Raw genomic sequence first — 14,294 nt, forward strand, 5'->3', positions numbered from 1 at the left:
TTGGAAGAAAGGAAGGAATAGGGCAGCGTCAAACTCATCCCCAACCTCTGTGCTCTGGGGGGCTCCAGGACAACAGAGAAGAGGGAATTACAGAAATGACGTAGAGGAAAGGTTGCTGCATTGGAAAACCTCTCGCTCTCAATCTATATCACTTGGAGCAAGCCATTTTATCCATCCAGGCCTCCGTTTCAGAGGATGACCAGAGTCCAACCTCTTCTTTTTACATATAACTGAGGCAGAAAAATCAAATGACTTGCTGAGAGTCTCTCGGGTAGTATGTATCAAAAACAGCATTTTTCTGACTTCAATCACAATTCCTTTTCTCTTCCTTGCCCTTCCTCGTCCTGTTGGCAGCTATCCCTAGAGTTTGGAAGGCAAATGGGACCTTCTTATGTCGCCCTTCTCTCCTGCTCCAGATTCCCATCCTGGGGCATCTCAAATTTAACCATAAAGCCTTTCTTGTTGAGTTTAAAAGCTCCATTGTTTGGTATGGCTGCTCTAATTTTTCAAGCAACCCTTCCCCCTTTAAACCAAGGGCAATTGTGACATAATAGGGCACCTCCCAGCACTGAGGATAAGATCATCTTTGGCTTTCTCTGAATCACCTAGAGAAATAAAGTCATTCCCCTGCTGTAACATGCCCTCCTGGCAGTTACTATTACCAGTCTGTCCTAGGCCCAACAGAGTACCTTTGACCACTGACCTTTGCAGTGTCAACTCTACCCGGCTCGCCTCCTCTTGAGGCCTTCAAAGGTCTCTGGCCACAATCTCTTGAATCTATAGTTTAATAACCGGTAGCGCACTCAAGGACAGCCACGTGTAATCTTAAAAGCCTTTATTATACCTATTCACATAATGCCCTGACTTGTTAGTTCCCGAGTGAACACCTGGTCTGAAGATCCACGTGTTCACTACCAAACTCCTTACCTCTCTCGGCTATCCATCAGCTTGGCTCAGCTACCCCAGGCTAGGGAGCCAGGTTAAAGAGAGTGACTGCTGTCTGCAGTGGGCTTATAAAGGGCCTGTGAGGTCACACACACAGCCAACCAGCGAGAGAGTCACCCATTACGAAGCTATCTCAGTATGGCCAGGATCCCACCCACAGAGAAGTCCTATATCCACAGAGATTACTTCTGGGCCACTCAAATCTCCTGTTGCACTGTGGCCGCCTATTTAAAGGACCCTTACACCCTGCTACGTTCCAAACACACACGGGGACGGAGATCGAGGTCTCACTCTCTGTGACGGCAAGCGCCTGGAACAGAGCAGGGCCACGCCTGGGGACCGCGCAGACTTACCTTTTGCCACATATTGATGAAAAACAGCTCTCGAGAGACGTTGAAGGAGACATTGGTATCGTAGGCATCGTCTCCCAGGTTGGAGATGGAAATGTTAAGAGAAAGATTCTTTACAGCTCCCAGAGCCAGGTACGGCGTGTCTGCATCAACGCTGGAATTATAAATAGAAAGACATTAGCTTGGACCGGCAAGGGTCCTGGCAGGAGAAGTGGCAGGTATTGGACATGCACACAATGCTTGCTTTCTTTCGATTCTCATTATGCAAATTCAATTTTATATAAAGAATATATATAATACATATGATATATAAAAAATAATATATAAAGACATCCACATCCCAAAAAGCAGCCTTTGTTCACTGTACCCTGCAGTAGTACTAGGTTTTCTCCCTCTGTTCCTGCTCCTCTACAACTTCCTACTCCCACCAAAAACCCTTCAAGTGACAGCAGAACAGCCTGATAAAAGCTCGCAAGTGTCCTCCAGCCTTCTCTTCTTTGGGATCCAAAGAATTAGCATTATGATAGTTAATAATGGAATGAGGACGAGATAATCCTTTGACCTGAAATCAAAATTCTGAACTCCGCATGTTAGGTGGTCACCAATACATATAAGTCATTACACCAAGAACAATTAACACTAGGTCGTGAATTCCTTGGAGAAGGGGCTGGGTTTTGCCTCTTTATGCATCCCTCGCACTCGGCACAATGCCTGGAACACAGCGGGTTTATTGTTTATTGGCCATCAATACCGATAGATTGATGTGGAAAGCATCGAGTGCTATATAACTATGTGGTTACTGTTTTATAAGAGTGGAGGAGGAGAGCTACAGGTATGCGATTTTATCCACGTAGGAGACTCCAGACACAAGAGGTTCCTTCACGGGAACTGACTTCTGACTGGATGGTAAGTTCCAATCTTAGAATGAGAAGTGCCTCAGTCATATATCTTTTGGCACATGTGGGTCAGAATCAGGATTTGCACCTGGATCTTCCAGATTTCAAGGCGGGGCTTCTGGATACATCCTCCGCCACTGAGTCCTTGATTTCACCCTGACATTTTTCCACCCAGCCATGCCCAGACTTCCAGATACCATGCCTATGCTTAAGTTAGGGTTCTCAACTTTGGAACTCCCACCGTGAGGCTGTGCCATCCTTATTAGTGAGAGCATGAAAACCAATTCAAATAGCCTGGTACATCCCACCGGCATCACACCCTAACCCCAAGCATCTTCTGCCAGCCACCACTAGTACCAGCCCTGCTTCCTTTATTCACCTCTTACTCTGGGCACTCTAATCAAATCAATACTCTTATTGCTCCCAGAAAAGGGGGCATCCATGGTTCTAATATCATCCCTGGGACTTTGCATAAGAACGTAAGTTCCCTGAAGGTAAGAACCCAGGCGTATTTGTCTCATCAGTGCTTAGCATGGTGCTCAAAACATAAAACAAACAAGTGCTCCATAAGTTCTTATTTATTCATTTCATGCTTCCTTATTTTTTCTGTATATTGCTGTAGCTATGAGAGGAGAAATACAAGATTAAAAAAAAAGACAAGGTTAATGCATCCTTAGCACAGCCTGTCTAAACAGTTAAAAGTATACGACACTTCAAATAGGTATCGTATATCAAAACAGAAATTCTGAAAGGAGAGAAAGTTATTTGTCTCCCTCCATACTGTTCTTTTAGACAGAGTTATCATCCATCCTCTGAAAATTCCATCTTTCCTACTTTGGAAGTAAAAGCGTTGATGGTCTGAACCAATCTGAAAATTTAATTTAGGAGAGAATTCCAAATCCCTATATGGTTGCCAAGAAAGCAGAACCCTGACCCCCAAGTGATTGCTGAAGTTATTTACTATGTAGGCTAATTTAATTTTAACTGGACTCAAGGCTGTTTCTGAAGGCCTCCCACTCAAGGAGGTTTGAGAAAACCCTTTCAACTTGAACATGAGTAGAAATTATATGAATTAGCGTCCGTCAACCTATCCCAGAATGGTATCATCCTAGGTGGCACAGGGCCTTTGCTTATGGCTGTACCCCCCTCTATCCCTTGAGGATTTCTAGCTCCCTTCAAAGTAAAAGTCAATTGCCACGTCCTACATAAGGCTCACCCTGAGCCCACCATTGCTGTTGAAGGAATTCTTCACCTCCAAAATGTCTATTTACTTAGAATATATGATGTGTCTTTCTTGTATGAATATTATGTTCCATATATATATATATGCATATATGTGGCTGGTTTGTGTTTTGTATGTGTAGTATATTTACTGCATATATGACATGTTTACTTTGCATAAGTTATACATTTACTTTGCATAAGTTATACGTTTACTTTGCATAAGTTATACGTTTACTTTGTATATGTAGTTTGTTTACTTTGTATATGTGGTTCGTTTACTTTGTATATGTGGTTCGTTTACTTTGTGTATGTGGTATCTTTACTTTGTACATGTGATACATTTAACTCTGCATATATGACATGTTTACTTTGTATGGGTGGTTTGTTTACTTTGTATATGTTGTATGTTTACTTTACATATGCCCAACATTTACTTTGTATATGTAGTTCGTTTACTTTGTATATGTGGTTCGTTTACTTTGTGTATGTGGTATCTTTACTTTGTACATGTGATACATTTAACTCTGCATATATGACATGTTTACTTTGTATGGGTGGTTTGTTTACTTTGTATACGTTGTATGTTTACTTTGCATATGCCCTACATTTACTTTGTATATGTGGTGTGTTTACATGTGTACATGTAACATGTGTACATTTACTTTGCATAGATGGTATATTTCCTTATCTTTGTGCTTATCTTTATTAATTTTTGCCAGGATAACATAAGCCTCTTGAGGGCAGGGCCGATTTCCTTTTTTGTCAACTCCTAGCCCTAGAATGGCGTCTGGAACATAGCTTATGTTTAATAAATAGGTGTTCAAAGCATCACTACTGTCTCCAGAAATAAAAGCCAGCTTCCAAATCTGTGACACTGGAAAAGTCTCTTGTCAGTTTCTTCACCTGTGTAATGGGGACAATTCTCTTCATCCAAATCAAATGAGATCATTTATATGAAATACTTTCTCAGTTAAGTATCTGATATTATGGTTCTATTTTTAAAAACTCAAAGATAGTTGAGAAAGAGTGAGAAAGCTGAGAAGAACCTTGGAGGGTCGTTAATTCCAACTCTCTCATTGTGAAGATGAGAAACACGAAGGCCCCATTCACAGAATTGGAGGATCCTAGAATGGAAGCGACCTCAGAAATAATCTAGTCCAATGCCCAAATAAATGTCATCATCACTGTCATCCTCATCCTCACCATCATCCTCATCATCCTAACATTTATAGACTATCCAGGCCCTTTGCTCAGCATTTTACAAATATTCTCTCAGAAGAGCCTCAGAAAACCCTGCGAGGGTTGTATTAATAATATTACCCTTTTTTTACCGAGGCAGAGTTAAGTGACTTGTCCACAAAAAGGCTAGATTTGAGGCTGAACTCTCTATCAGCTGCACCATCTCATTTTAGAAGGAAGGAAACTGAGGCCCAAAGAAAATAAGTGATTTTTTTTCAGGTCACCCAGGTCATAAAACACAGAGCCAGAATCAGAGCTCTGAGCTTCTGCCTCCAACGCTGGGGCTTGTTCCACACACTCTCCTTCCTCTACTGAGAAACAAATTTCTAAAAACCTCATCCCCATCAAATTGTCAAAAATCATTATCAGCAAAAACAATTCAGTGCTGGCAGGGCTGTGGAAAAACAGGATCGCTCATTCCCTAATGATAAAATGACAGATTTGCCGACCTTTTTTGGAGAGCAATCTGGCAGTATACAGTAAAAGTTACAAAAATAGTCTTACCCTTTGACCCAGTAATTCCATTTTCAGGAATATCCCCTGAAGTGGTGTCTCAAAAAAAAAAAAGAACTTTCTGTTTAAAAATTTTCATAGCAGCACTCTGTATAATTTATTTAAACCCTGAAAGCGGCCTAAAGATCCCAAAATAAAGCGATGATTAACTAAATGGTGCTACAGTGATGTCACGGAGCACTGGATGAAATTAAGAACGACAGAGATGAGGAATATAAAGAAATCTGGAGAGACTTTGATGAAACAAGGCAAATTAAAACAGAACAAGGAAAACACAGACCCCACTAAGTATGGTCAGACGAGGAAAAGTAAATCAGAAGGAATAAACTGAAAGGGACTTACTTAGCAGAAGGTCTAAGCCCTCATTTTATGGTGTCCTTCGCTTTATTGCACTTTGTAGATATTGTCATTTTTCTAAGTTGAAGGTTTATAACGATCCTGAACAGAACAAGTCTATCAGAGCCATTTTCCCAGCATCATTTGCTCACCCTGTGTCTCTATGTCACATTTTGGCACTCCTCATAACATCTCAGACTTTTCCATGGTTATTATATCTATTATGGTGATTTGTGGTCATGATCTTTGATGTTGGTGCTGTAACTGTTTGGGGAAACCTCAAACTATGTCCATAAAAGACAGCGAATTTAGCTGATAAATGGTGATAAATGGAGCTGTAGTTCCCCCCTTTCTCTCCCTCTCGTTGGGCCTCCCCAGAACTTGAGACACAACGATATTGAAAGGAGACCATTTAACAATTCTATGATGGCCTTCATTATTCATGTCAAAGGAAGAGTCATGCCACAGATGTGACAACTTTGACTGTTGTTTTATTTTAAGAACTCGCTGGGGCAGCTAGTTGGTGCAGTGGTTAGAGCACCAGCCTTGAGGTCAGAAGGACCTGAGTTCAAATCTGACCTCAAACACTTAGTACTCCATAGCTGCGGTAAGTCACTTAACACCAACTGCCCAGCAAAAAAAAAAAAAAAAAGAAACAAAATTGCCACAGCCACCCCACCCTTCAGCAGCCATGAACATCAAGGCAAGAGCACCAATATCAAGATTCTGACTCGCTGAAGACTCAGAAGATGTTTAGCATTTCTTAATAATCAAGTATTTTTAATAAAGGCACGTACGGTCTAAGACATAATACTACTGAACACTTAATAGGCCACAGTTAGTGCAAACACAACGTTTATAGCTCGGGAAAATCAGAACATTTGCACAATTCTTTATTGCGGTGGGCGGGAACCAAGCCCACAACAGCTCCAGGATTTGCCTAGAGAGTGATGTAATGAAGTCAGCTTAGAGGCAAATGAATAGGCCCAGGATAGTCCCAGGTAAACATCACTGTTGATATTTAATATTAAAGTTTTTTTTCATTGGAGGGGAGAAGAGAAGAAAAAGAGAGAAGAGATGAAATTAAGGACGGAAGAAAAGAAGCCTTTCTTTGGCATCTTTATGTCAGGAACTGTGCTAAGGACTTTACCAATATTATCTCCTTTGGTTCTGGAAGCTAGGTGCTATCATGATCCCTATTTACAACTGGGAAAGTTGAGTGTCACCCAGGATTCTTTAGGAAGTGCCTGAAGTTCCATGTGAACTCAAGTTTTCCTGACTCCAGGCCCAGGACTCCACAAGCGCCGCCTTGGAAATTCAGGCCATGAGTTAAAGTGACTTCCTGAAGATACAAACCTTTCAAGAGTCACCCACCCTCAGGTCTCCCGACTCCCAGTCCAGGATTGTGAGCAATGTCTCCAGAGACCAAGAGCTCCACTGGTTGGTACTCCTCAACTTCCCTCCCAAAAGCCCCAAGGCAGGGCTGACACAGTGGCCTTTCAGCTTGGAACTCTCCCTTCCATCCCAACAGCCTCAGGAAGTGCTAGGCTGAGCGGCCCCCTCTAATCTAATCTAGAAATAACAGCAGCCTCCTTGCAAACATTCCTGGAGGCTTCACACAAGTGGGCCCAATCCTGGCCAACACCGCCCAGGAGGCCAGCTTGTTTATGGAAGAAGAATGGAACTCTTTGTCAACCAGTTTTCTCCCCCAAACAGTTTTCCCATCTGCTCCTCAATTTGTTCTTTTTTAAGTGAGACTGGTTCAGATCTGTCACTGTGACAGGTTTTGATGGGAGAACCCCCACAGCTGATTTTGCTTCCATCATGCCTCTGACAATATTCTCCTTTATGAAAGACCAAATAGAAAGGCAGTGTGGTAGGATGGAGAGAGGAGCATGGGATGCGGAGGGGTCAGTCCTGCCTTTCACACATACTGGTCGTATGACCTGAGAGTAAGCGTCCAAGTCATCATCCCCTCTAAGAGTGAATGCTGAAAATCAAGCGCAAAATCTGCCTTTGCTGTCCCAGTGAAATCCCAGAGCAGCCCCAGAGGAGATGATTATAGAAAGAGGTCAAGAACACACTCATCACTAACACAGCAATAAAGTCTCGGTCACATCGCTGCTGCTCCTGCTGCCATTTTCAATAAAAATCAGGCAGGGGGAGGCCCTTCAAATCACTGAATTGGCTCCTAGCATCTGGGTTAGAATTCCAACTCTGCCTCTACCTGCCTGCGTTACCTTAAACCTTTCTTCCTTCTATCCTCCTTCCCTCCTTCTCTTCCTTCCTTCCTTTCTTTCTTTCTCCCTTCCTTCTTTTCTCCTTCTTTCTTTCTTTGTTCCTTTCTTTTTTATTCCTTCCTTTCTTCTTCCTTTCTTTTCGCTTCCTTCTTTCTTTGTTCCTTCTTTCTTTCTTTTTTGTTCCTTCCTTTTTTTCTTTCTTTCTTTTTTCCTTCTTTTCTTCCCTCCTTCCTTCTTTTTTCCATCTTTCTTTCTCCCTTCCTTCTTTTCTCCTTTTTTCTTTCTTTCTTTTTTGTTCCTTCCTTCTTTTCTTTCCTTTTTGTTCCTTCCTTTCTTTCTTTCTTTTTTCCTTCCTTCCTTCCTTCCTTCTTTCCTTCTCTGGACCTTTCTTCATCAGCACAAGTAAAGGTTGAATACGGGATCTCACAAGCTTGGGGATGAGGATGAGAAGGAAATAGGGGGTCTACACTTGAGATTCCACTAGATTGGAGAGCTGCTAATGAAGAAACTCCCTCTTCCAGACACACACAGGGTGTCCCAAAAGTCTTTGGGCAGCTTTAAGTTTTAATAGCTTTCTTGGAAAGGGCACCAACTGGATCTAGAGATCTGGATTCCAATCCCACCTGAGGCTCATGACCTGTGTGACCTTAGCCTGTGCTTTCAGCTGAAAGGAGTCTCAATTTCCTTTTCTCTAAAGTAAGTGAATTAGACCTGGTGCCTTCTTAGGGCCCTTTCAGCTTTAGAGCACTGAGGAAGACCCCAGTACTTCCCATCTCTGCCTCACCACGCCACCAGAGCAAGCTATTACCGTGCCTGGGGAAGGCCCCAGAATTCCGTCACCAAACCCCATTCCGCTCAGGCTCATGACTAACAAGCAGCGGAGGGCATCCCTCCTTTGCACCCCCAATACATTAGAAGAAACTTCACCTTTGGGGATTGGAATGAGTGGCTGCTGTCCCATAATTCTGATACCAAAGCAGCCACAGAATTTTGGAATCAAGAAGGATGTTGGGAGCCATCTGGACCAGCCCAGCCCTGGCCAGCAATTTCCTCTAAGATATCTACCAAGTGGCCATCCAAGCTTGGTCTGCAACCCTCCATGGAAGGAGAAGGGACAGGAACCAGCTCCTCCCCATTCCTGGGAAGTAGTATTTCATGGCAACCCAAAAGGAAAATGTGATCATATAATAATAGCAATAGCTGGCATTTGGGTAGGATTTAAGGGCTTATAAAGAGCTTTACACATAATTTACTAGTTGATTCTTACAATAACCTTGGGAATAAATGCTATTATGATGATGATGATGATGATGATGATGATTATTTAGCTGACTCTAAATTTTAGAAAGTTTTCCATGAGAACAAGCCTGAAGCTGCTCCTTGTCACTCTCCACCATTTTCAGGGCTTCTTTCTGGCTTTCCCAGAAGCCTGCTTGGAGACAATCAGCTGCTTGACCATGAAAACCCTGCCTTCTATTTGAAAAGCTGATTTTTTTAATCTAAACTATATCCTAAAAGCAAAACCACAGGTAAAGCTCAGAAATAATTTAAACGAGTAAAACTGTGATCCTGGCTTTGCAAAAAGAACTTTAATTGCCACCACATCACCTAAGAGCCAAAAAGGAACTCGGATAAGATCTAAGTCAATTCTTGGATTTCTCATATAGCCCTCCCTCTCGATAAATTTCCTCTTAATACCCAGAGAGAATTTCCTGAGTTCTTGAAGTTGTGGAATCACATTAATATTAGTGGCACATCACATTAAAAATCAGTCACTAAACAAACTGGGACGATAAAAGAACCACGCTCGGCCTAATTGTCCGGAGCCTTTGAGCATTTATGGCCAGACCTTTAAATGCCAGACGGTCAGGGCTGCTGGGTGGGCTGCAGTGGATTGCCAAATTTCCTCTGCAAGGGACCTTAGAGATCATGAAAGTCCAAGCCATATCTGAACAAGAAGGCCCCTTGAGCACTCCAAAGTAGTCATCCTTCTCCTTGTGGGGTCTGTCTTGTTAAAAAAGCATTCTGTCGAAGCTAAATTTGTCTCTTTGCACTCTCCAATAATAATAATAGCTAATGCTTCTATGGGACAGCTAGGTGGTGCAACAGAGAAAGCATCAAGCCTGGAATCCAGGAATAAATCCAGCTTCAGACACTTAATAGTTGTAAAACTGCTTACCTCAGTTGCCTCATCTGTAAAATGGGGATAATAGCATTTACAGGGCAGCTAGATAGTGTAATGGATAGAGTGCCAGCCCCAAAGTCAGGAGGACCTGAGTTCAAATCCGGCCTCAGACACTTAATACTTCCTAGCTGGGTGACCCTGGGCAAGTCAAAAATAATAATAAAATAGCATTTACCCCCAAGGTTGTTTTGAGAGTCCACAAGTAAATTATATGTAAAGCTCTTTATAAGCCCTTAAATCCCACCCAAATGCCAGCTGTTGCTATTATTATACGATCACATTTTCCTTTTGGGTTGCCATGAAATACTACTCTGATGCATCCTGAGTGTGCATCCTCTAGTTGTAAGAGGCCTGGGAGGTAGCTCACTAATCTCCCCTACCAAGGAGGAGGTAGAGAGTGTCAGAGCAGGATTCGAACTCAGGAATCCCCAGGGAGACAAGAAAACTAACCCAAGGCTGGAGGAGGGAGCCAGCCTCTGCTCCTGGAGCTCTCCCGAGCCTTGCGGTCAGGCCCAAGCACTGAGGTCTCTCCCCAGGCCACAGGAAGTGGATGAAGCCTTATTTGTTTAACTTTCCTAGCTCACTATCGCTAACAGCTGCCTTTCACTTTGGGTCATCTCCTGCAGCGAAATGTCCAAATATTTAGAATCCATCTTTAATCTTCGCGGCTGGGGAAGCGTTTGAAATTTCCTGATTAGGGCATTTCTGGCGATCGGGGGCAAGCGTTGGAATGTTTCGCAAACCAAGAACATGAAAGAAAACAGAGCAGTCAATTAAGAAAAAGCAACCAAGAAACCTCCAAAGGCCATGAGGTTAGGAGTTCTAGATGGGGCGCCGTGGGCAGACGGGCACATGGAGGGCAGGGCCCCCCAACCGCCTTTCTCAAGTGTCCCTGAGCGTGAGCAAAGCATTCATTAACTCTCATGGCTCTCAAGCAAACCCACAGCGTTACATAAATTCACACTAACTGCCCCATCACAAAATTTGGGGAGAACCTCGAAACACTCCCATTTAACCCCTAACGGACTGGAGTTTTGCTTCTCCCACCCACATTCTGACAAGAAATCAGAGTTACTGTCTATTTCTACGACAAAGGTGAGTTTCAAAAGGATTTAAATCTCCACTCTACATATGAGGAAACTGAGTCATAAAGACCTTGCCAATGATCAGACTTCTCTATGGATAAATACCCAGGGTGAGACTGGAGCCTTGGGCTTCCTGATGCCAAAGTCAACACTATCTGCTTTGTCTGAGGCCGATTCGATGCAGAATTTGTTCCATGTCCACTTTCCAAAGCTGCTATTTCTCAGATTCCTCACCTGCATGACCCCACAACATAAACAAACGGATGTCATTATGGACTCCTCACTTCCCAGCAACTTTGGGTCATTATTTCATCTCTATATGCCTCAGTTTCTTTATCTGGAAAATGAGTGACTGATGGCTGAGGTCCCTTGTGGGCAGCTCCATGGTCCTGGGACCATCCCCAGAGATCAATGCACAATGTGGGCAAAAATCAGCGGAGCGGAGCAGGGTAGGAGGGAGTGAGATTTAGGGCCCCAGTCTCTAGTTTTTTCATAAAACTCAATCAAATCAACTCATATTTCCATAGCACTTTCAGATTTACTAAAGTAAATACACTTAGTCAGTCCATTAGTCAACAAGTATTTATTAAGTACCTACTATGTGCCAAAAAGGCAAAAACAGTTTCTGCCTTCAAAGAGCTTACAGTCCAACAGAGAGAAAATCGGTCGCCATGTGTGTATGTGTGTGTGTGTGTGTATGTGTGTGTTTCTCTCTCTGCCTTTCTCTGTGTCCCTATCACTGCCTCCTGTCTCTCCCCCCCTTTTTGTCTCTGTGTGTCTCTGTCTCTCTCTCTCTGCCTCTCTCTGTGTCTCTATCACTGCCTCCTGTCGTCTTCCCTCTCTCTGTCTGTCTGTTTCTCTTTTTTCCCCTCTGCTCCTTTGCTCTTTTCCCCCCTTTCTCCCAGAGCATCCTTCTTCCCCTTGAAACAGAGTTCATAGGACAGTTTGGCCTTGGGTCTGGCTAGGCCCGAGGAGGGAAAGTCTCATTGCACCCAATTTGCTTCAGTCTCTTTAGCCCATACTTCAACCCTCCAGGGACACATATTCCCTCTACCAACTCAGATCCCAACCCCCGCTCTCACTCTCTCAACTCTCTTGGAGAGCGCCTGAGACCAAAATCTCCCCACCCTGTGGCCAGTCTGGTGCTGACCCTTCCCAGCAATTCATCGCTGGAGGCCCAGAAATTACATCCTCTATTTATAGAAGCCATTTTTGATGGATCTGCCTATTTACTCTAAGCCTGGAATTTCCCACATGTTGCACGACCCTCGTGAAAGGTCTCGCTTTCTCCTTTGAGCTCGGTGAGCAGAGCTCTGCCAGCCCAGCCTCCTACTGTTCACAGCCTAAAGATCCCAAAAGTTGCTAGAGACACACAGAGAGACAAAGACATGGAGAGAGACAGAGAGACAAAGAAAGAGCCACGCAGAGAGAGTCAAAAATGGAGGAGAGCTGAGGGACACGGTTTGTTATACCACCAGCTCCCTTCCAAAAGCAAGAATGCCCAAAAGGCAGCTGCACTCTGTAGCATGTCTCCATCTACCAGTAAGGCCGCTGCAAAAGGAAGAAAGAACACCCGGCACAATCTGTCTGGGGGGAAGCCTTGCTGGCTCTGGGGGATCACTGCCTTCCTTTCTGAATATTCCAAAAATTCCGCCAAAAGTCAGTCCCTGGCCTATCCCTTTGGCACAAATTGGGACTTTTCCCTTTTCTGCCCCTAAGGATGCTGTCCCACCTCCGCCCCATAGTTCCTCAAAGCTCCCTCACAACCTCAGAGACATAGAGTGTGAAGGGAATTCATGGCGTAACCCTCCTTTATCTGTCTAGTCTAGTGCCCTCGTTGAACCGCTGATAAAAACAGAAGGCCCGAGAAATAGAGAGCTAGCCCAAGAGCACAGCTTCACAGGGGCAGGGTTAGCCCCGGCTTTCCTCACCATCTGTTTTGTTCTGCCTGTGACCCAATCCAATGGACAATGTGGCCGCCTCACTCCACCATCTCAGAAGTCCAACTAAACAGGAGGCATGGACAGGGGCTGGCCACTTATAATACCTAGAAATTCTAGGCAGGAACCTTGAATAGGGGCTGGCCGCTTGTATTACCTAGAACTTTTGGACAGGAGGCATAGACAAGGGCTGGCCACTTATATTACCTAGAGCTTCTAGGCGAGAGATATGGACAAGAGCTGGTCTCCTGAATTACCTAGAGCTTCTAGGCAGGAACCATGAACAGGGGCTGGCCACTTGTGTTACCTAGAACTTAGGCAGGAGGCATAGACAAGGGCTGGCCACTTGTGTTATCTAGAACTTAGGCAGGAGGCATAGACAAGGGCTGGCCACTTGTGTTATCTAGAACTTAGGCAGGAGGCATAGACAAGGGCTGGCCACTTGTGTTACCTAGAACTTAGGCAGGAGGCATAGACAAGGGCTGGTCACTTGTGTTGCCTAGAACTTAGGTAGGAAGCATAGACAAGGGTTGGCCACTTGTATTACCTAGAGTTTCTACAGGAGATATGGACAAGAGCTGGTCTCCTGAATTACCTAGAGCGTCTAGGCAGGAGCCATGCACAGGGGCTGGCCGCCTGCATTATTCCCTCATCTGCCCCCTTTCCCAAAACAGGTCCAAGAATGGGCAATGTTGGGATGAGCTTGTCCAAGGCCGGGCACTCCCAGAGGCGTTCTTGGGCTGCACCCTCCCTTATCTTGGGCTTCCATTTGGGTGCTGCCTGGTTCTCTTCGGTGGAGAAAAGAGAAACTCCAAGGGGTCTGCTTAGATTTCCTTCCTCCCATGTCGGCGCCTTCCCTTATGCTTCAGGAAACGTGCGGGGCTTCCTTCCACCTTTATCTCTTGCCCACCATGGCTAATAAAAAAAGAGGCCCGATCGTGTCCAGCATCCATTGTCACCCTCAGTTCGCCCTGAAATCTCACATGCTGATGCCGTTAGCACAAATAACTCCAGGCGGAAGGGCTGATACAGCAAAGGCAGAGAGGGCTATGATGAGCCAAATGGGCGAGGGAGAAGAGGCCCACTTGTGGGGGCCGTAAAAGCCACAGAGAATCATAGGAGGGGAGTCAAGGAAGGCCCAAAGAGCCCAGTTTCTGGGAGGATTTGAATGCCAGCATTAGGGATTGACCCTTAATTTTAGACAGTGAGTCTGGAAGACTTTTAAATACCTTCGCTACCCAGCAAACATCAGCATTTATTAAATGCTTACTGCATGCCAGGCAGGCAGTTAGATGAGATAGTGTATTACAGAAATATAATGAAAAATAAGGAAGACTGAGC

General features: G+C 44.3%; 1 protein-coding gene across 1 annotated transcript in view; it reads right to left on the reverse strand.

Annotated features, from left to right (window-relative positions):
- ITGA9 (integrin subunit alpha 9) overlaps positions 1–14,294 on the reverse strand; it is a 299,345-nt gene that overhangs the window by 100,099 nt on the left and 184,952 nt on the right. The window contains exon 18 of the mRNA XM_074284359.1: positions 1,299–1,449. Coding sequence (XP_074140460.1) covers positions 1,299–1,449 — 151 coding nt within the window. The remainder of the gene's footprint in view (positions 1–1,298; positions 1,450–14,294) is intronic.

The sequence above is a fragment of the Sminthopsis crassicaudata genome, chromosome 1 (assembly GCF_048593235.1).
Source record: "Sminthopsis crassicaudata isolate SCR6 chromosome 1, ASM4859323v1, whole genome shotgun sequence".
NCBI lineage: Eukaryota > Metazoa > Chordata > Mammalia > Dasyuromorphia > Dasyuridae > Sminthopsis > Sminthopsis crassicaudata.